The sequence below is a fragment of the Emys orbicularis genome, chromosome 6, assembly GCF_028017835.1.
Source record: "Emys orbicularis isolate rEmyOrb1 chromosome 6, rEmyOrb1.hap1, whole genome shotgun sequence".
NCBI lineage: Eukaryota > Metazoa > Chordata > Testudines > Emydidae > Emys > Emys orbicularis.
The window spans coordinates 50,089,682-50,112,861 of record NC_088688.1 but is presented as its reverse complement, the minus strand read 5'-3'; the positions used below and the strand labels follow the sequence as shown (position 1 = coordinate 50,112,861).

Here is a 23,180-nt window from a genome sequence, read left to right as displayed (position 1 = left end):
TTAGAGAGATAAGATAATGTGTGTTTTCCGTGTTGGATATGAAAGTTGTATAAGTCATAGTGATGGAAGGAAACAGAACAGCATCCTGTGTTAAGTTCCACTGATCAATGGTTTATCATTTCTATTAAGATGTGGCAAAGGACTGTTTTCCTTGAAGAGTTCTTTGACAAACATCCTATGTAATATTGTTCATGTGTAAGCTTTCGGGTTCAAAGAAAGCAGTCTGTTCTATATGTAAATTATGTGAATAAATACTTTTATATCACTTGTTTATTTGATCTTACTTGAGTTGTCTTCACAAAGCTTTTAGCAATAAACAAGTTTATAATGAGCCAAAAGAATAAACTTTTAAAGGTAATGAGAGTTGAATGGCTAAGATTCCCACATTAGCACTAATGCTATATTTTTCCGCCTGTTCATCCTTGCAACATTTTACTTACATTATTGTAATGGTGAGTGAGTAGATTTTATTCCTTGATTGGCATATTTAAAAGAATGTTACAAAATTGCTATAAATTACATTAAATTTTTTTTATTTTGAAAACTTTAGTTTTTCCATTCACCGCTTAATTTAGAGCCTGATATTTCTAGTATGAAAAATGTTCCAATGTTTTCTTCATGTAAATACTCTAGACCAGTGGTTCCCAAACTTGTTCCGCCGCTTGTGCAGGGAAAGCCCCTGGCGGGCCAGGCTGGTTTGTGTACCTGCCGTGTCCACAGGTTCAGTCGATCGCGGTTCGCTGCTCCAGGACAATGGGAGCTGCTGGAAGCGGTGGCCAGTACATCCCTCGGCCCGACTAACTTTTCATTAAAATTACAAAAATATTAGGGGCAGATCATGTCCCCAGGCCCTTCTAAAGTGGTTTTTTTTTGGGGGGGGGGGCGGAAGGGGTGGGGAAGAGAGGAATGTGGAAGTCCATGCTATAAATTTATAATCTGATTTTGTATAATTCCATCTGAAAAATTAATCATGCAAAAATCTTTTTTTTAAGCACTGGACTGTACTCCAATAATTCTGTAACAATGTTACATTTGGGCATATGATAATCAGTATAGGGAGAGGTAGATAATTTCAATCTTCTTGTAAAAGGACTTCTATCTCTGGAAGTCTTGCGCGCACACACACACGTAAGACTTCCATATAATATATATATGACTAAAATACAAAAAGCAGCTGAAAGGTTTCACTAATTTTTACCATATTGAATTACCAGAGCTACAGTATTTATATTTAAGGGATTGTCCCCTCAAGCTCATTATCTTATTTACTCCTGCAACAAATTTATAATGCTGCATTTTTATAACAGTCATTTCTGTAGGAATAAACAATATCAAGGTATTTCTCTTCAGGATAAAACTGAAAAGAACCTTATTCAAACACATCTTCAATAATAAAGGAAAAAAACAGAAAAATACTGTCCGCAATATACATTTACTTTATTGCAATGTGAAACTAATTCAGCTTGTTACTACAAGTAGGAAACAGCTTCTTTTTGGAAAATCAGGACCCAATTGCCAGTTGAAGAAAGCTTTTTTCCAATACTGGACCAGAGATATCAGTAGACAACAGTTTTATACAACATCTGCACTTTCCTGATGGTAACAGAGAAGGTTATTTGCCAGTAGGATAAGTACTAGGGGGGTCAGTGATAAAGTGACTAACCTACACAGGTTAGAGGAGAGTGTGTGTGTGTGTGTATAAACTTAGGGAGAAGGCTCTCTTAGTTATGTCACAAGGAAAGCACTGATATCCTTTAGGTGCTACTGAATTCCTGCTCCACCATGACCTTCCTCATCCCCTTTGAAACACTACTTTGGATAAACATCCTAGTTTTAGGCCTGATCTACACTACAAAGTTAGTTTGATGTAAGCTGCCTTGCATTGACCTGGTTGTGCACATATCTACATTTAAAGTTGTCTCCCACTGTTGTAAGTGCCCTATTATGCTGACATAGTAACCACCTCCTTGAGTGGCATTGAGCCACAGTTGATGTACGTAAGTCATTGCAGTGTGAGTAGACACTGCATTACCTGTGTTGACATTAACAGTCTTCCAGCCACTGTCCAACACTGCCTGACACTGACTACTCTGGTCACAATTGTGAATTCCACTGCCCAGGGACATGTAGACCGGAAGCCCCCCTCCCCCCCTTAAAACTCCTGTAAATTTTTGAAATGCCTTTTCTTGGTTGTTCAGTGAGCGAGCATACCCAGCAGCTCTCCATTGTGTGCAATGGCCCAGCTGCCCATGGTAGCTAGGCACTCCAGTCGTGTTCCTGCCTGAACTAGAGGGAGATACTGGATCTCCTGGGCCTGTGGGGAGAAGAGGCTGTGCAAGCACAGCTCTGAACCAGCCATAGAAATGTCAACATCTACAGTAGATTACTCAGGGGTGCAAGAAAAGGGTTTTGACAGGGACGAGCAGCAGTGCTGCATGAAAGCCAAGGAACCATGGCAGGCATTATAGAAGGCCAGGGAGGCCAACCATTGATTTGGTGCCAAGCCGCAGACCTGTTGCTTTTATAAAGAGCTGCATGCTATACTTGGCGGAGACCCTACTACCAGCCTATACGCCACTGTGGAAACCTCCGAGAAGCCCGAGTCACAGGCCTCTGCCACAAGCAGCGAGGAGGAGGAGGATGGGGGACAGGTGACTAGGCTGTGCCACAAGCCAGGACCTCCACTGCAGTAAAGCCAGTCCCTGCAATTGAGCACTGGTGAGCCAGATGCAGGGGAAGGAACCTTGGGTGTTTAAATTTATTTCCCACTACAGTTATGACTCCCTGAACTTATTAGGATGCAGCTACCAATTTTTTTTCATTAATCTACTTGTACTAGAAAAAGCAGTGGTCCAACAGAGAGGTAGAGTTATCGGCTTTTAATTCCCTTTTACAGTTATGGTAGGGTGGAGGATGCATACAGAGCAACTTATGTACCCAGGGATGTCCTTTGAATCCTGAGAGATCTCGATGAAACTTCCATGAAGGTACGCTGCAATCCTCTCCTAAAGGTTTCTATGGATGAGAGCCTTATTTCTTCCTCTGCAGTAGGACACTTTCTCACACCATTCATCAATAACTTCAGCAGACACCTGTGATGCTAGCAGACCAGATGCCAGCTCATGTCAAGGCCCCATGCCTCACTGAAAGCTTACAGATGCATAGCTAGGAACCAGTCTTGCTTATTAGATCTTAAGTTCATAAGGATGTGTTTAGTGTGTTATAAAATGCTTAAGGATGCTGCATGTATTGTTCTCACTCAATACCCTGTTATAAAGTGATAGCAAGTATTTGCATAGTCTGTGACTATGTAACTTATCAAACCGGGAAAAAGCCTTGTGTAATGCAAATGATGGTCTCTAACAAGATGTTAAATATTGTTCGTTAAACGCAAATGAGCCAGTGTACGAGATCAATGATCAGACTTTAAATGCATTCCTCCCTGCCTTTCCCCCATGAAGGGACCTGTGTGGAAACTGTTGTAGTCAGTTTGGTTTCTGTGAGAAGCTATAAATATGGACACAGAAAAATCCTTCATTTCTGGACTGTTTGGCTTCTAACTGCGCAGAATAACCAAACAAGAAGACAGAGATCCCTAGAGTTACTCTGCACAAACCTAAAAGACTTTTGGGAAGCTGGCAGATTACTACATCTCTGCTATCTTTTGAAATTATAGAATGATTCACCTGTACATATATTTTTATCTGCTTTAACCTCTCAATAACTCTCATTCCTTTTTCTTAGCTAATAAAGCTTCAGTTAGTTTAGTACAGAATTGGCTACCAGTGTTGTCTTTGGTATGAGAACTAGTATGCAAATCGACCTGGAGTGACTGGTCTCTTGGGACTGGATGTAACCTGAATACTTTGATTTTTTTCTTTTTAATAGAAGTGACCATTTATCACTAAGCCCAGCTTGCCTGGGTGGCAAGGTAGACTGGAGACCCCAAGAGGACTGTCTGTGACTCCATGGTAAGATTATTACAGTGACCCAGGAGTTCTGGTTAAATTTAACTATAGAACATACCACCGGTTTGGGGTTTCTGACCTGTTTTTGACAATCTGCTCTGAGGCAGGCACTCATGGTTGTGAACTACTCCAGACAGCATGACACCATTGCCTTAAACAGGCTAGTGACATATGGGCCTGGGCAACTTCGGGATGCCAGCAGCAGCTGTACTTTCTCTGCCTTTGTCACCCCCAGGGGTGAGATATCAGCTAAAACAACCACTATCACTGGAAAATGTTGCCATTATTCAGTCCCAGTGCCCTATACTCAGTTTCATGCATCCCAGCAATTCCCTCTCCATTTCCCTCCCCACTGGCGGGTCACAGTCACCATGGCTGTCAGCTGTGTCTTAATCAAGCACTCCAAAGCAGAAGGACCAATAAGCATATCTTGTTTCACACTTTTTGTAACTGAATAAAACGTTTATTTTGAAAGTGATTCATCTTTACCAGTTTACAACATATAATGTACAATGCCTGCTGGCAGTGAAAGTAATGGTCTTGTACACTCCCAATCCAGCGGCAAACAATGTAGTCGTTATAAGTGTACAGCAAACACCTCAACATTATTAGCCGCACTGGCAGTGACAGATGTGCAGCAAGCACCACACAATTCCTAACAGATCCCCAAATTGCAGGGCCAGTGCACCAAAGCACATTACTGTGGCTTCTTGTTCACATGCTCTTTCAAATCCTCCCTGAATTGTATAGCTCCACGTTGAGCTCTTCTGATAGCCCTTGTGTCTGGTTGTTCAAACTCAGCAGACAGCTGCTCAACCTCTGCCCTCCACCCAGGTGGGAATTTTCCCCCTTTGCTTCACAGATGTAATGCATGACACAGCAGGCAGCTATAACCATTGGGATATTTTTTGCACTGAAATCCATTCTGGAGAATAAACGACGCAGCACCCTTTCAATCTACCAAAAGCTCATTCAGCTATCATTCTGCACCTGCTGAGCCTGTAGCTGAATCTCTCCTTGATGCTGTCGAGGTGGCCGTTAAATGGCTTAATGAGCCAGGTGTTTAAGGGGTAGGCTGGGTCCCCTAGGATCGCTACTGGCATTTCAATATCACCAATGGTAATCTGCGGGTTGGGAAAGAAGGTCCCTGCTTGTAGTTTTCTGAACAGTCCTATGTTCTTAAAGATGTGAACATCAGACACCCTCTCTGCTTTGCCAACGTTGATGTCCGTGAAGCATCCATGATGGTCCACCAGTGGTTGCTTAACCATGTAAAAGTAGACCTTTATGTTGATGTACTCTGTGGCAAGATGCTCTGGTGCCAAAATAGGGATGTGTACACTATCTATTGCTCCATTGCAATTCAGGAAGCCCATACCTGCAAAGCCATCCACGATGTCCTCCACATTGATGAATCACGGTCCTGCAGAGCAGGAGACAATTAATGGCCCTACCTACTTGCATGATTATGGACCCCGCAAGGGATTTTTCAACTCCAAAATGACTTCCTACTGCCCAGTAGCAATCCAGCATTGCAAGTTTCCATAGTGCGATCACCACTTGCTTCTCAACTCTCAGTGCAGCTTGCAGTTTGGTGTCCATATGTTGGATTGCTGGGCAAGCTAACCACACAGATCCAGCAATGTGGACTTGTGCATCTGAAAGTTATGTAACTCATCATCCCAAACCCACATTATGATGCAATCCCACCAATCAGTGCTCATTTCTTGGGTCCCGAAGCAGCAATTCACTACCTGCAGCTGCTCCGTGACCAACACCAACAACCATGAATTGATTTGCGCTATGTCCCATGGCAATCGCTCCTCCAAGAAATCGTCATGTTTCCCTGCAGTTCTTCTTTTGGCTCTGCAAATACTGGAAGATCGTGTGTCCTGTGCTTGCAAAGCTCATGACAATCATTCAGAACTGTGCAGGCTCCATGCTTCTGTTAAAATTGGCAGACAGAGTCTAGCGTGGGATCATGGGAAATTGAAAATAGGCATGAAAATTAGGGACTAGAGAAGACATTTTGGGATGGAGAACACTGCATTATGGGAAGCTGACCCCTTGCTCCCAGTCACCCCGTGTGACTTGTTTCTGCCACAGCATGCATTGCCAAACTACCCCTGATGCACTGCTCTGTATCAACACAAATGCTCCTGGTGAGTATGCACAGTGCCGATGCAAGGAGCCAAGTAGGCAGGTGCACAAATGATGTACTAACTGCAGTGGCTGTATGCCAATGTAACTTGTGTTGGCAAAACTTTGTAGCGTAGACATGGCCTGAGTATGACTGAGCTGACCAAACTTCCTACTCTGCTTTCTTCAAAAAGTCAGTTCATTTTTTTTCTGCATGTGCACCAGCCACCACCTGCTTCAAACAAGTTGTGTAGCCAAATCAGCATGGTTTATAAACAAACATTTAATGAAAAATTTAGAAGGAAGGTGTAATATAACCCCCTGGACAAATACTAGCTAGTGCTCATCTCTCTTGTAACTGAAGTGGCCAGCTACAGAATGCTGCAAAATGACCTGGATTTAAAGCAGGGGTGGGGAACCTACGGCCCACAGGCCGGATCCAGCCTGCTGCTTCATGTCATCCGACCTGCGGCAAGTCTCTGTCCCGCAGGCCAGAAGCCCTGAGCATCGGTTCGCCAGATTGCCAGAAATCCGGTCGGCTCTGTGCAGCTCCTGGCAGCAACCGGCATGTTCCTCGGCCCCTAGGAGCAGGGGCGGATCAGGGAAGCTCCATGCACTACCCCCGCCCCCAGCGCGGCCAATGGGAGCTGCGGGGGTGGCACCTGTGGGCACGGGCAGCACGCACCGCGTAGAGCCCCCTGGTTTCTCTGCCTCCGGGCTGGACATAGCGGCCACTCTTGGAGCAGTGCGGAGCCCCAGCAGGCAGGGAGCCTGCCTGAGCTCTGCTGTGCCACCGGGTGCTGCCTGAGGTAAGCGCTGCCCAGCCGGAGCCCGAACCCCCTGCTCCAGGTTGGAACCCCCTTCTGCACCCTAACTCCCTCCCAGACCCTGCACCCCAACCCCCTGTCCTAAGTCTGAACCCCCTCCTGCACCCTAACTCCCTCTCAGACCCTGCACCCCCACCTGCATCCCAACCCCCTGCCCCAGGTCTGAACCCCCTTCTGCACCCTAACTCCCTCCCAGACCCTGCACCCCAATCCCTTAGCCCCAGCCCAGAGCCCCAAATCTCTCAGCCCCACACCGGCACCCACATCCCCAGCCAGAGCCCTTACCTCCTCCCGCACCCCAACCCAATGTCCCAGCTCAGAACCCCCTCCTGAACCCTGAACCCCTCATTTATGGCCCCACCCCAGAGCCTAGGAGAAGCCTTGAGCCTCTGTGCCCTCCCGTGGGGCTGTGTGTGGCCTCCGACTGATTTTTTTCTGTGGGTCAATGGCCCCTAATAGAAAAAAGGTTCCCCACCCGATTTAAAGCTTTCACAGCTCAAATCAATGTTTCTTTCCTTGTCTGTGGGATAATGTTTTGTCCCTGCTGCTCAGTTTTACAGGTTTTCCCTTTTTCTTATCGAGATACCTGCCTTTACATTATTATTTTATGGCTCTGTTCACAGAGATACTTATGCATTCTGATGCTGAGTGTCACAGTGCCTAACTTCCGGGTTTCTAGGAAAATCACAGCAACATACTGTAATTTACAAAACTTGAGTTTGGTGCCAAGGCTCCCTCTAATGAATGGGAAGAGACAAGTGTCTTAGACCCCAATTCACAAAAGCCACCAGTTAGGTGGGGGAAATGCCTAAACCAGGGAAGGTGAGAGGCCAATGAGACGGGTCTGTTCAATACCTTGTGGTCTTAGCTGCATGTTTTAAGTCTGGCTTCCACTCCGCTGCTGCCTGCAGTTGATTTGTGTCTGCAGTGGTAGGTGAGGGGAGATTTAAACACAGCATTAGTGACTGGCATTAGATTTAAATACAACATTAGTTCCATTAAACTGGCAGGCCCTGGATTTAGGGTGGGTCACTAGACGGCTTGCCTCTGCCGGAGGGGCTGGTACACGAGGCGCTGCAGGGCTGTAGTTCAATGGGCGCAGGTCTGGGGCAGACACGGCCAAGCTGCCCAGCCTCTGGTCCCCTTCCTTCCTCAGGGCGGGGCCCGACAGCGGTGTGAGGGGCCGGGTGCATCCAGGCTACTGCCTCCCTCCTGCGGGGCAGGGGGCGGCCGGGCCCTTGGCGACCGACCTACCCCGGTCGATGCTGCAGCCCGGCGGGACGGCTCCGACCCCAGCAGCAGGAGGAAGCCGCAGCGCGGCCCCGCGCTTTCCATTGGCTGCAGCGGGGGGGAGTGGCGGGGCAGCCGGCTCCAGGCCTGGGAAGCTGCCGCTTCCGCCCCCTAGCCTGGAGCTTCCGCGCCGCGATGCTGGCGGGCCTGAAGTGGCGGCTGGGGCTGCGGCTCTGTCGCCCGGCCGCGACTCTGGCCCGCGCGTACCACGGGGACAAGGTGGCCGCGGTGGGCTCGCAGCCTGACGCCGGCTCCCCGCTCTACCAGGTAGGCCGGGCCGGGGCAGCCTCGCCACCAGGCCGGGCTCGCGGGCTTGTCTGGGCCCCGCTCCTGCTCCCATTGAAAACTGCGAGGACGGCTGGCCCCTGCTACTCGGGCTAGCTCGGCCCGGGGCCCTGGTGCCTGTGTCCCGGGCCCTGCAGTGTAGTGCTCCCCTTGCAGGGCCACACACGTGGTGTCAGCCCTCGCCCCATGCAGCCTGAAGGAGACCCAGAGAAAGGGAAAACGTGGAGGAACGTGTCCCTGTCCTCTCCCCGCAAACACACACCTCAGGTTATTTATATAATGGGGGTGGCGGTAGCGCCCGCTAGCTGCCAGGAGCGCCTCGGGCTTTCAGGAGCAGGTGGCCACTGCTCCAAGCAGCTTCCAATCTAAGAGCGCACATTAAACGTCCTTTCTTCCATAGTTCCCACTCCTCTGCAAAGGGATCTCTTCGGACAAATGGCCAGATTCTGACCCTTGGTACAGCCTGAGTAAATGGGCTTTGTGCGGGAGATCCTACACTAGGATAAAGCAACAGAGGGTCCTGTGGGACCTTTAAGACTAACAGAAGTATTAGGAGCATAAGCTTTCGTGGGTAAGGTTCTTACCCACGAAAGCTTATGCTCCCAATACTTCTGGTGCCATAGGACCCTCTGTTGCTTTTTACAGATTCAGACTAACACGGCTACCCCTCTGATACAGTAGGATAGCTTCACTAGTGAAACAGAGGTGGAGAGTTAGTGTGCCTTAGAAGGCATTGACTGATATATTGAAAGCTGGAAGCAGTGATTTGCTTGGAAATTAAATGTGAATCGGGGGTGTGAGCAATGTTTTTACAAGTCAGTCAGTATCTGCAGAAAACAAGGAGGAAAAATATCTTTATTTTGGAAAGAATGGGAAGTTTGGGTTCATGTAAATTGGCTAATCTGTGCATCATTTAAAAAGTATCAGAGGGGTAGCCGTGTTAGTCTGAATCTGTAAAAAGCAACAGAGGGTCCTGTGGCACCTTTAAGACTAACAGAAGTATTGGGAGCATAAGCTTTCGTGGGTAAGAACCTCACTTCTTCAGATGCAAGTAATGGAAATCTCCAGAGGCAGGTATAAATCAGTGTGGAGATAACGAGGTTAGTTCAATCAGGGAGGGTGAGGTGCTCTGCTAGCAGTAGAGGTGTGAACACCAAGGGAGGAGAAACTGCTTCTGTAGTTGGATAGCCATTCACAGTCTTTGTTTAATCCTGATCTGATGGTGTCAAATTTGCAAATGAACTGGAGCTCAGCAGTTTCTCTTTGGAGTCTGGTCCTGAAGTTTTTTTGCTGTAAGATGGCTACCTTAACATCTGCTATTGTGTGGCCAGGGAGGTTAAAGTGTTCTCCTACAGGTTTTTGTATATTGCCATTCCTGATATCTGACTTGTGTCCATTTATCCTCTTGCGTAGTGACTGTCCAGTTTGGCCAATGTACATAGCAGAGGGGCATTGCTGGCACATGATGGCATATATAACATTGGTGGACGTGCAGGTGAACGAGCCGGTGATGTTGTAGCTGATCTGGTTAGGTCCTGTGATAGTGCTGCTGGTGTAGATATGTGGGCAGAGTTGGCATCGAGGTTTGTTGCATGGGTTGGTTCCTGAGTTAGAGTTGTTATGGTGCGGTGCGTGGTTGCTGGTGAGAATATGCTTAAGGTTGGCAGGTTGTCTGTGGGCGAGGACAGGCCTGCCTCCCAAGGTCTGTGAAAGTGAGGGGTCATTGTCCAGGATGGGTTGTAGATCACTGATGATGCGTTGGAGAGGTTTAAGCTGAGGGCTGTAGGTGATGGCCAGTGGAGTTCTGTTGGTTTCTTTTTTGGGCCTGTCTTGTAGCAGGAGGCTTCTGGGTACACGTCTGGCTCTGTTGATTTGTTCCTTTATTTCCTTGTGTGGGTATCGTAGTTTTGAGAATGCTTGGTGAAGATCTTGTAGGTGTTGGTCTCTGTCTGAGGGGTTAGAGCAGATGCGGTTGTACCTCAGTGCTTGGCTGTAAACGATGGATCGTGTGGTGTGTCCGGGGTGGAAGCTGGAGGCATGAAGGTAGGCATAGCGGTCGGTGGGTTTTCGGTATAGGGTGGTGTTAACGTGGCCATTGCTTATTTGTACTGTGGTGTCCAGGAAGTGGACCTCCCGTGTAGATTGGTCCAGGCTGAGGTTGATGGTGGGGTGGAAGCTGTTGAAATCATGGTGGAATTCTTCCAGGGTCTCCTTCCCATGGGTCCAGATGATGAAGATGTCATCAATGTAGCGTAGGTAGAGAAGGGGCGTGAGTGGACGAGAGCTGAGGAAGCGTTGTTCCAGGTCAGCCATAAAGATGTTGGCATATTGTGGGGCCATGCGGGTGCCCATAGCGGTGCCACTGGTCTGGAGGTATATATTGTCACCAAATTTGAAATAATTGTGCGTGAGGATAAAGTCACAGAGCTCGGCAATAAGTTGTGCTGTGTCATCATCAGGGATACTGTTCCTGACAGCTTGTATTCCATCTGTGTGTGGGATGTTTGTGTAGAGAGCCTCTACATCCATGGTGGCTAGGATGGTGTTTTCTGGGAGGTCACCAATGCATTGTAGTTTTCTCAGGAAATCTGTGGTGTCACGGAGATAGCTGGGAGTGCTGGTGGCGTAGGGTCTGAGTAGGGAGTCCACATATCCAGACAGTCCTTCAGTGAGAGTGCCAATGCCCGAGATGATGGGGCGTCCAGGATTTCCAGGTTTGTGGATCTTGGGTAGTAGATAGAATAACCCCGGTCGGGGCTCTAAGGGTATGTTGATTTGTTCCTGTGTTAGTGTAGGGAGTGTCCTGAGTAGATGGTGCAGTTTCTTAGTGTATTCCTCAGTGGGATCTGAGGAAAGTGGCCTGTAGAATTTGGTATTGGAGAGTTGTCTGGCGGCCTCCTTCTGGTAGTCAGACCTGTTCATGATGACAACAGCACCTCCTTTATCAGCCTCCTTGATGATAATGTCAGGGTGGTTTCTGAGGCTGTGGATGGCATTGCGTTCTGCACGACTTAGGTTATGAGGCAAGCGATGTTGTTTTTCCACAATTTCTGCCTGTGCACGTCGGCGGAAGCATTCTATGTATAGGTCCAGACTGTCATTTCGACCCTCAGGAGGAGTCCATGTGGAGTTCTTCTTCCTGTGTTGTTGGTGGGAGGGTATCTGTGTATCAGTGCGCTGTTCAGTGTTATCTTGAAAGTATTCTCTGAGTCGGAGGCGGCGAAAGTACGCTTCCAGATCACCGCAGAACTGTATCATGTTCGTGGGGGTGCTGGGGCAAAACGATCCATCGTTTACAGCCAAGCACTGAGGTACAACCGCATCTGCTCCAACCCCTCAGACAGAGACCAACACCTACAAGATCTTCACCAAGCATTCTCAAAACTACGATACCCACACAAGGAAATAAAGGAACAAATCAACAGAGCCAGACGTGTACCCAGAAGCCTCCTGCTACAAGACAGGCCCAAAAAAGAAACCAACAGAACTCCACTGGCCATCACCTACAGCCCTCAGCTTAAACCTCTCCAACGCATCATCAGTGATCTACAACCCATCCTGGACAATGACCCCTCACTTTCACAGACCTTGGGAGGCAGGCCTGTCCTCGCCCACAGACAACCTGCCAACCTTAAGCATATTCTCACCAGCAACCACGCACCGCACCATAACAACTCTAACTCAGGAACCAACCCATGCAACAAACCTCGATGCCAACTCTGCCCACATATCTACACCAGCAGCACTATCACAGGACCTAACCAGATCAGCTACAACATCACCGGCTCGTTCACCTGCACGTCCACCAATGTTATATATGCCATCATGTGCCAGCAATGCCCCTCTGCTATGTACATTGGCCAAACTGGACAGTCACTACGCAAGAGGATAAATGGACACAAGTCAGATATCAGGAATGGCAATATACAAAAACCTGTAGGAGAACACTTTAACCTCCCTGGCCACACAATAGCAGATGTTAAGGTAGCCATCTTACAGCAAAAAAACTTCAGGACCAGACTCCAAAGAGAAACTGCTGAGCTCCAGTTCATTTGCAAATTTGACACCATCAGATCAGGATTAAACAAAGACTGTGAATGGCTATCCAACTACAGAAGCAGTTTCTCCTCCCTTGGTGTTCACACCTCTACTGCTAGCAGAGCACCTCACCCTCCCTGATTGAACTAACCTCGTTATCTCCACACTGATTTATACCTGCCTCTGGAGATTTCCATTACTTGCATCTGAAGAAGTGAGGTTCTTACCCACGAAAGCTTATGCTCCCAATACTTCTGTTAGTCTTAAAGGTGCCACAGGACCCTCTGTTTCATTTTAAAAGGGCATTGTTAACTTCATCATACTGCAAACAAAGCTGTGTACTAGTAAACTTGGATTACTTAAAACTGTACATGTTAGGATTCAATTTACTTTTCACTAATTAATCTATTTGTGTACATGCATTTTTCCCCAGCTTGAACACTGAAAATCAATCACTTTCACTTTTTGATTCATAGTGCTGGAGTATGTGGGTTGCAAACCCTGCAGAGGAATATGCATTTATTTTAAAATGTTTCCATTGGAGTTAAAAAACAACAACCCAAACAACACAACAAAAAACTGAACCAGCCAACCAAACAAAAACACGTTATAGAAAGATTTCCATTAATCTTAGGTTTTGTTTTGCAAAATGTAAATTTGAGGATGAAACAGCTGACTGTGACACTTTAGTAAGTATATATGATAAACCAAAGGAGTCAGAAATATTGTAAGAGTTCAAAAGTTAATTTTTACTTTAGTTAACTAAATTGGTATTAGGCATCTGTGTGTGCCCTCTAAATTCAAACTAAAAATGAGACCTGACTCAGTATATATATTTTTTTAAACAAACTTTTCACTGTTTTTTCAAATGTTCATGTACTTTGGCAGCAGTTTCCTATGGGACGTCAACACAGGCCAGGTACGTCCAGCTATACTGGACAAGCACATTTACTCGGATACATCTGGTACGTCATTCAAGCAGTAAGGTGGCAAACAGTGTTAACATTTTTGTAGAAGTAATTACTTATAGAACACTATATGTGTCTGTGATGTTTTACAAACACAGAAAAGCCAAGGTCCCTGCCATGAGGCACTTACAGTCTGAAACAAATGTATTACATGGGATAACATTGCAAACACAAGAAGGCATAAGGTGAATGATGAAGGTTACACTTCCCTTAGCTAATATTTGTCTTTATGGCTGTAAATTCAGCAAGACAGGTTGGCCTTCTAAATGTAAACTATCTTACAAACCAGAGGGGTAATTTTAAAAAGAGAAAAGGAAAATTTAAATTCTGGAAAAAGACTCAAAGGACCAGATCCTGTAGCCGTTTTGCAAGTGTGGCTTCAAACAGAGGTCAACAGGAGATCTCAACCATGCAGTAATTGCAGGATTAGTTTGTAATTTCTGCCACCTCAGATTTGCATTGCTGTATCTAGAAGTTATCATATTAACATCAGATGTGTATAGTATTCATATAAAGTAAAGACAGTTTTCTTCTAGAGAAGAATGCATGGCATCTTGCTTGTCCTTTTAGCATTATATAACAAAAGTTCAGAAATATATGGTAGAAGTAATAATGCATACTGCTAAGAGCAACCTTTTATTTTTTAAATTTTTATTATTATTTTGCTCAAAGCGTAAGATAAGATTTAAAAGTATTGTTGTTGCTGCTTCGTAGGGTAGAATGATTCACTGTTCTAGTTAGAGAACTAGGATTAAAATGGAGATAGTCAAGTCTCAAATTCACTAAATAGTTCCATTTGGTATGATATATTCATCCATGGCCTAAAAACCCTTCTACCATTGGCAAATGGAAAGGATGGGACGGGTCGCTAAATGATCTGATCCCGCAAAGACTTAAGCATGCCTGTGTCTTCATGTATGAGAGTAGTCCCACTGAATACAATAATTCATATGCATAAAATTATTTACATGCTTAAGCCTTTGCAAGTTCGTGGCCTAACTTATCAGTTTATGCAGCATTTAAAGGGATGTGGTCAACTCAAAATCTAGTCAATTTAAAAAATGAGTTTAGTTTCAGCTGGTGTATCTGTTTCCAAGTCCGTCTGCCAATATTTGTGGTTTTTCAAACACTTTTTTAAAAAGGGGGTTTTATCTCCTTGATACTGTGAGAAAGAGACACTTGTGGGGCAACTGACTGAATAAAGGAGAAAGCATCCTGGCAAATGAACCACATAAGAAAACAAAGAATAAAGAAAATATTTTTTCTTAATCACAGTTACACTGATTTGGGGTGTTGTAAGTATTGTAGGCTTAAAAATGAAACAGATGTGTGATGGTTATTTTATAACATTTTAAAAATTTGGGGAAGCTCCAGGATACTGGAAGAAAGCTAATGTTGTGCCAATATCTAAAAAAAGGTAAATGGGATGATCTGGGTAATTATAGGGCTGTCTATCTGACTTTGATCCTGGACAAGATAACGGTGGCTGATGTGGGACTTCGTTAATAAAGAATTAAAGGAGGGTAATATAATTAATGTCAGTCAACACAGGTTTATGAAAAAGAGATCCTGTCAAACTAACTGGATTTTTATTTTAAATGAGATTACAAGTTTGGGCATTTGACTTGTTACTTCGTGATATTTTGATTAAAAACCTAGAACGATATAAAATTCATATGGCACCTGTATCATGGATTAAAAGCTGGCTAACTGATAGGTATCAAAATGTAATTGTAAATGGGGAATCATCCTTTTCCTTGAATGGATGTATTTCTAGTGGGACCCTGCAGGGATTGTTCTTGGCCTTATGCTATTTAACATTTTTATTGATGACCTGGAAGAAAACAAAGTCATCACTAGTAAAGTTTGCAGATGACACACAAATTGGGGGAGTGATAAATAATAAAGAGGACAGGTCACTGATTGAGAGCGATCCACGTTGCTTGGTAAACTGGTCTCAAGAAAACAATGTGTTTTAATATGACTAAATGTATACTTCTGGGAACAAAAAAGGTAGGTTATACTTACAGGCTGGACGACTAATCTGAGAAGCAATGGCTTTGAAAAATATTTGAGGGTCATAGTGGATAATCAGTTGAACATGAGCTCCCAGTGCGCTGTAGCCAAAGGGGTAATGCAATTCTTGGATGCATAAATAGGAATCCCAAGTAGGAGTAGAGAGGTTATTTTTCCTCTGTATTTGGACTTGGTGCGACTGCTACTGAAATATGGTGTCCAGTCCTGGTGTCCACAATTCCAGAAGGATGTTGATAAATTGGAGAGGCTTCAGAGAAGATCCACAAGAAACAATTAAGGGATTAGAAAACATACTTTATTTATAGTAATAGACTCAAGGAGATAAATGTATTGTGACAAAGTTCCTCCTCTATCTTGGTGGGTCCTGCACTTATTGGCGGATTTTCTTGCCTCAGAGATTCATCATGTGGGTTGGGGAACAGCCCAGAGACCTTCCCCTCTGGAAGAACCCACAGTCCAGGTCAATTGGGAGGTTTGGGGGGAACCCGGGCCCACCCTCTACTCCGGGTTCCAGCCCAGGGCCTTGTGGACTGCAGCTGTCTGTAGTGCCTCCTGTAACAGCTGCATGACAGCTACAACTCCCTGGGCTACTTCCCCATGGCCTCCTCCAAACACCTTCCTTATTCTCACCACAGGACCTTCCTCCTGGTGTCTGATAACGCTTGTGCTCCTCAGCACTCACTCTCAGCTCCTTGCGCCTCTTGCTCCCAGCTCCTCACACTCACACCACAAACTGAAGTGAGCTCCTTTTAAAACCCAGGTGCTCTGATTAGCCTGCCTTAATTGATTCTAGCAGCTTCTTCTTAATTGGCTCCAGGTGTCCTAATTAGCCTGCCTGCGTTAACTGGTTCTAGCAGGTTCCTGATTACTCTAGTGCAGCCCCTTCTCTGGTCACTCAGGGAACAAAAAACTACTCATCCAGTGACCAGTATATTTGCCCTCTACCAGACTCCTGTACCCCACTGGTCTGGGTCTGTCACAGTATATAGCTTAACAGAAAAAAAAGGGTGTCTTGATTATTGTCTGTATGTACCTACATGGGGAACAAATGTTTAATAAGTGTGCTTCAGTCTAGTAGAGAAAGTTATAACACGATCCAGTGGCTGGAAGTTGAAGCTAGACAAATGCAGACTGGAAATAAAGCGTAAATTTTGAACAGAGTAAATAACCCTTGGAGCAATTTACCAAGAATTTGTTAGTCTCTAAGGTGCCACAAGTACTCCTGTTATTTTTGCGGATACAGACTAACACGGCTGCTACTCTGAAACCGGTGGATTCTCTGTCACTGACCACTTTTACATCAAGATTAGGTGTTTTTCTAAAACAGCAGTTCTCAAACTGTGGGTTGGGACCCCAAAGTGGGTCGCGACTCTGTTCTAATGGGGTCGCCAGGCTGCCGTTAGACTTGCAGGGGCCCAGGGCTGAAACCAGAGCTCCAGCCCCACCACCCGTGGTCAAACCCCAAGCCTACTGCTGGGGGCCAAAGCCTGAGGACTTCAGCCCTGGGCGGAAGGGCTCAGGTTACAGGCTCCCCCCACCTGGGGCAGTGGGACTCAGGCTTTGGCTCCCAGCCCTGGGCAGCGGGGCTTGGGTGGGCTCAGACTTCAGTTCCCCTTCCTGGGGTGGTGAAATAATTTTTGTTGTCAGAAGGGGGTTGCAATACAATCAATTTTGAGAACCCCTGTTCTAAAAGATATGCTCTAGGAATTATTTTGGTGAAGTTCTATGTCTTGTGTTATATAGGAGGTCAGACTAGGTAATCACAGTGGTCCTTTCAGGCCTTAGAATCTATGATAAAAGAAAAAGCTAATCAATAAGGCTACAAAGAGAATCTTTTGGATGTGAACTGAATGCAGTTTTGTCTCCCTTAGTCTGCTGACAGCTCTTGCGCAGCTGCTGCAGCAGAGCAATGAAATTAACAAGACTGGTCAGTTTTTTGCTTGCTATTGGGAATCCTGTGACACCAGTAAAACTAGCAATAATCAATTGCAATGTATACTTACTATTTAGGAAAGTGGTGAACAGTAGAAGTAGGTACTGGAGCTATTTGCAAGGTGAGGGGATTAAAATAAAATTAAAAAAAAAAGGCTGAAAGAGGAATGAAGCATAATAGACCACTTCCCTTCAGGAGCCTGGAAAGTGCGGGGAGAGGTGTAGGGTTGTGGAGATGCCCCATACTCACAGCAGCCAGTAGGCTATAGAATGGTAGTATGTGAAAGAGAGAATCTCTCTTTTAGCAGCTGAGGGTAGAGGCTTCAATCTTATCAGATGCTCATTAGCCAAAGGGTGATAAATAAAGATGGCACATGTAAGCAGTGTCCCAGGAGAGCATGCTGCTAAGAATATGAACCCTTTTCCAGGAGCTGGTATGGGGGGTTCAGAGCTGGATTTTTTAATCAAAGTCTGTCCTTGGATCTTGCTGATGGGTCCCCACACATCTTTTATATCAGCTCTGACTAGTAGGTGACTGGCAAAATTTTAAAGCCCTGTATTAAGACTATATGTTTTCACTTTTCAGTAAAGATATTTTAAAATGGATTTTTCACCTTCCAGTAATAACTTCAGAATGCATGTGATGATCTTTTGTGACAGAGTATGACATAGTATGAAATTAAATTAACTAAAATTAAAATTGTCTTTGTGTTTGCTTTTTTCCTGCATGTGCGCACTTCATCTCTTTCTTTTCCTTTTCCCCTCCACCACCCTTGTGCCCTTTCTGTGACTAAAGGAGTAAGTCAGGTTATTTGTGTTGACCTGAGAGAGCCTTATTGTTGTGAGACTTATTAGATATCTGGGGGAATCTTAACCTTGACTGGCAATTCTACGTTTTCAGAATTAAACAGAGTGGTTCTGTTGATATTAAAGCAGAGTTCTATATTTTCTAACTGGGTAACAATAAGATAACTCAATATGAATGAGTGCACAATAGCTATTGTCTTCTTTCTTTGTCTATCTATCTATCTATCTATCTATCTATCTATCTATCTATCTATCTATCTATCTATCTATCTATCTATCTATCTAGAGCGACTCTTATTAGAGCCTTTAAAAAGCCAGATTGGAACATGGTTGGATAGTATCTTTAATTACTGAGGTTTGCTGCACTAATAATTTTGTGCAGTGACTCTTTGGCAAACAGGGAAGTAATTATGAGCTCGTTAATGGATTACTCACATCCAAAAACATTAGAGCCCGTTTTATTAAAAGAAGGGATGTTGGCTAGGCCACCAGGATATTTTTATTCTTTCTTTGATAAGCATCTTGGTGTCTTTAGCTTATACTAGGGCTGTTGATTAATCGCAGTTAACTTTAAAAAAAAATTAATTGTGATTAATCGCAGTTTTAAACGCACTGTTAATAGAATACCAATTGATATTTATTAAATATTGTGGATGTTTTTTCTACATTTTCATATATATATTGTATTCTGTCATAATTGAAATCAGTGTATATTATTTTTTATTAAAATATTTGCACTGTAATGATAAACAAAGAAATAGTATTTTTCAATTCACCTCATACAAGTACTGTAATGCAATTTCTTTGTCATGAAAGTGCAATTTACAAATGTAGATTTTGTTTTGTTACATAACTGCACTCAAAAACAAAATAATGTAAAACTTCAGAGCCTACAAGTCCACTGAGTCCTACTTCTTGTTCAGCCAATCAGTAAGACAAACAAGTTTGCTTACATTTATAGGAGATAATGCTGCCCTCTTCTTATTTACAATGTCACCAGAAAGTGAGAACAGGCATTTGCATGGCACTTGCGTAGCCGGCATTGCAAGGTACTTACATGCCAGATATGCTAAACATTCATATGCCCCTTTATGCTTTGGCCACTATTCCAGAGGACATGCTTCTATGCTGATGGCGCTCATTAAAAAAATGTGTTAATTAAATTTGTGACTGAACTCCTTGGGGGAGAATTGTATGTCTCTGGCTCTGTTTTACCCGCATTCTGTCATATATTTCATGTTATAGCAGTCTCGGATGATGACCCAGCACATGTTGTTCATTTTAAGAACACTTTCACTGCAGATTTGACAAAACGCAAAGAAGGTACCAATGTGAGATTTCTAAAGATAGCTACAGCACTCGACCCAAGGCTTAAGAATCTGAAGTGCCTTCCAAAATCTGAGAGGGACGAGATGTGGACAATGCTTTCAGAAGTCTTAAAAGAGCTACACTCCGATGCCGAAACTACAGAACCTGAACCACCAAAAAAGAAAATCAACCTTCTGCTGGTGGCATCTGACTCAGATAATGAAAATGAACATGCGTAAGTCCACACTGCTTTGGATTGTTATCGAGCAGAATCCGTCATCAGCATGGACGCATGTTGCCTGGAATGGTGGTTGAAGCATGAAGGGACATATGAATCTTTAGCGCATCTGGCACATAAATATCTTGTGACGCCGACTACAACAGTGCCGTGAGAACGCCTGTTCTCACTTTCAGGTGACGTAAACATGAAGCAGGCAGCATTATCTCCTGCAAATGTAAACAAACTTGTTTGTCTGAGTGAATGGCTGAACAAGAAGTAGGACTGAGTGGACTTGCAGGCTCTAAAATTTTACATTGTTTTATTTTTAAATGCAGTTTTTTTGTACGTAATTCTATATTTGTAAGTTCAACTTTCATGACAGAGTTTGCACTACAGCACTTGTATTACGTGAATTGGAAAAATACCATTGCTTTTGTTTTTTACAGTACAAATACTTGTAATCAAAAATAAATATAAAGTGACCACTGTACACTTTGTATTCTGTGTTGCAATTGGAATCAATATATTTGAAAATGTAGAAAACATCCAAAAATATTTAAATAAATGATATTCTATTATTGTTTAACAGTGCGATTGGCAGCCCTAGTTTATACCTAAATAGTCTGCTGGAATAAGTATAGAGAATCTGAGTTTTAACTTCTCCTTAGGCTGGGACTTGAACCAATGATCTTTTGGCACAAAGTAGGAGTACTAGCATTTGAACTGAATCCTTCTGATGTGTGTTATAATGATTAGTTAAAAACAAAACTTAAAACTTAGGGGAAAAAACCCGAGCACCCTCCCCCCCCCATAACCTCCTTTTATGGATAAACTGATTTCTGATTGACTGAAACATAAAACAAGTCTTCTGAGAATCTAACTCCACTAGCGCTTTTGTGAGGCTTGTTTGAAAGCACTTTGAGATGCTTGGATAAAAGATAAGTGGAAATATTGTTATTAGTGTAAAGAAAATATAAATTTTTTTGAAGAGGAACAAACAATGTGATATCACCAGTAACTAACAAATTTTCCTGTGACATGATTCTCTATTAAAATATTACTATTAGTGTTGATTAAAGTTTAAATGCTCACATTTTCCCCCTCATCTAGGAAAACTATGAACGAATGAAAGCACTAGTAACTGAACTCCAAGAGCTAGCAGAAAAAATCAGATTAGGTAAGTTCTGTGTGTGTGATTTTAGAATATTATTTAAAGTAGCCTTGGATTTATTTTTTGTACAGTTTTTCTTTACTGATCTTAATTTTTAAAAACTGGACAAATTTATGAGTGTGTTTGTTAGTAGGCTCAGGGCTCATTTATGTTCCTAAAAGCTCATGCTTTAGGCTTCAGCCAGCCAGCCACCTGTTAGGGGTCAGGAAAGAATGAATTAAAAAATATTCTGGAAGGGCTTTTGGTCTGCTTCCTCTGAAGCATCAGAGATGGCCATGGTTGGAGATGGGATACTGGACAGGGTGTGCCAGTGATCTGAGGTGGCATTCTCTCTCTCGGCTGGCTGATTCTTTCTCACATGTATTCTAGTAGATGTATTGAAATGTAGGGCTATTCCTATTTGAGTCGAGTTCTGCTACCTTCCATTAGTTGCAAACTTTGAAAGGATAACGTCAGGTCTAATTTGGTTCAAAAATCTAGGTTTTGCCATAATAATAATAAAGCTTAACAAAAATCTACCACCAATAACATGTTTCCACGACATTTAAAAAAATCGCAATAGTTTTTAAATTAATGTACCCTATGTTTGCCATTCAAATAGCACATCAGTGTGCTATTGCATAAGGATCTGAAAGTGACTAGAAACAGACTCTAAATGAAAGTGAAGCTGACTTAATGAAACTGTATCTTAATTTCATTGTCCAAGCTGAGAGAGAGGCAAAAAGTAAGCAAACTGAATAAATAGTAGAAAGTTGATTATTAAAATAAAATAATTTTAAATTCCTAAGTATGTTGTTTTAATGAATTTAATGACAGTATTCCTTTAAACAAATAAGATTGTTAATAAGAGACTTTTACTGAAATGTTTTTCACTTCATCTGTATTCCCTTCTTCATTCCAGTCTGTTGCTATGCTTTTTGCCTTTATAACCAATCAGCTGGGCAAATACACTTCTTTTCAAGTTGTCAATTACTGTATCAGGCCTGGTCTGCACCTAAAAACTAGATTGACATCGCTACATTGCTCAGGGCTTTGAAAAATGTTGTGCCCTGTGAGACATAGTTATGTCAAACGAAAACCCGGTGTAGACGCAGCTAATTAAATTAAATTAAATTAGGTCCGTGGAAGAATTTTTCTGTTGATTTAACTACTGCCTCATGGAGACTTGGATGGAAAAAACCCTTCTGTCAGTGTAAGAAGCAACTACAGTACAGTGCTGCAGCCATGGCTGTGCTGCTGTTGTGTAGATATACCCTCAGTTTGTAGAGATGATCTTTGAGGAACTTAGCCCATGCCTTGTACTATAGGAAAACTACAAACACAGGGATTAATCTTCATGATTGTAAAATCCAAATTAACTAATTCCAATTAAGTGAAGAATATAAAATTTAAAATACTACATCAGGGCTGCACAACTAATTGTGACAAGGTTGGACCTCCAACTTCAACTCTGCCCCTTTGTTTGTCTGCATTATGAAAGTTTATTTGTTAAATTGCTATTTCTCAAATCTTACCATACAATTTCTTTCACAACCTTGGAAGGGAACAGAGTTAAGGTTGCATGTTTAATTTTATCGTTATTAAATTGCTTGCAGGATTGCAAATTTTCTTCTGGGAAATGCTGAATATCCTTGTCTCCCACTCATTTCAATGGATGTAAAGGATGCTCAGCACCTCCCAGTGGTGCTCATGGCTAATAGGATAGGGCTGTTTGTTTCTGTGAATCTTCCTATGTTTTTCCATCAGATGGGGATAGGAGAAAAGCAAAGTATTGCACAGTCACTCTCCTTCATCCTGCTCACTTATATTCCTCCTGAGCATTAGTTTACCCTTCAGTCTGTGGAATTCACTGAAGTTGTGAAGTCTGTAGTGTAATGAAAAGGCATAGAAGCATATAAAAACGATCAGGTGGCTGTCTGGCATAATTCTAAAGGGTAAGTGTCCCTCTTTCACCCTATCGGTAGGAATGGCTCTCACTGAATTAGCCTTCACTGACATCTGCGGGATTAGTTTCTGAGGAAATATAAAATGGTACATGCCACTGCTACTAAGAGGGTGAGAGATGTCAGCTGGCAACAAGTGTTGGAATGGTGTTAAACGCCAAGGAATGAGAGGTATAATTTAAGGTAGTGCAAAGTGAGATAACGAAGTAATGGATGAAGAGGAGCAAAAGGAAATGTAGGCTGAATG

The 23,180-nt window shown here is 43.5% G+C and overlaps 1 protein-coding gene across 1 annotated transcript in view; it reads left to right on the top strand.

Moving 5' to 3' along the window:
* Positions 1 to 8,359: 8,359 nt before the first annotated feature.
* Positions 8,360 to 23,180, top strand: part of MCCC2 (methylcrotonyl-CoA carboxylase subunit 2) — an 85,900-nt gene continuing 71,079 nt past the window's right edge. The window contains exons 1-2 of the mRNA XM_065406596.1: positions 8,360 to 8,491; positions 20,930 to 20,996. Of these exons, the coding sequence (XP_065262668.1) occupies positions 8,360 to 8,491; positions 20,930 to 20,996 (199 nt within the window). The remainder of the gene's footprint in view (positions 8,492 to 20,929; positions 20,997 to 23,180) is intronic.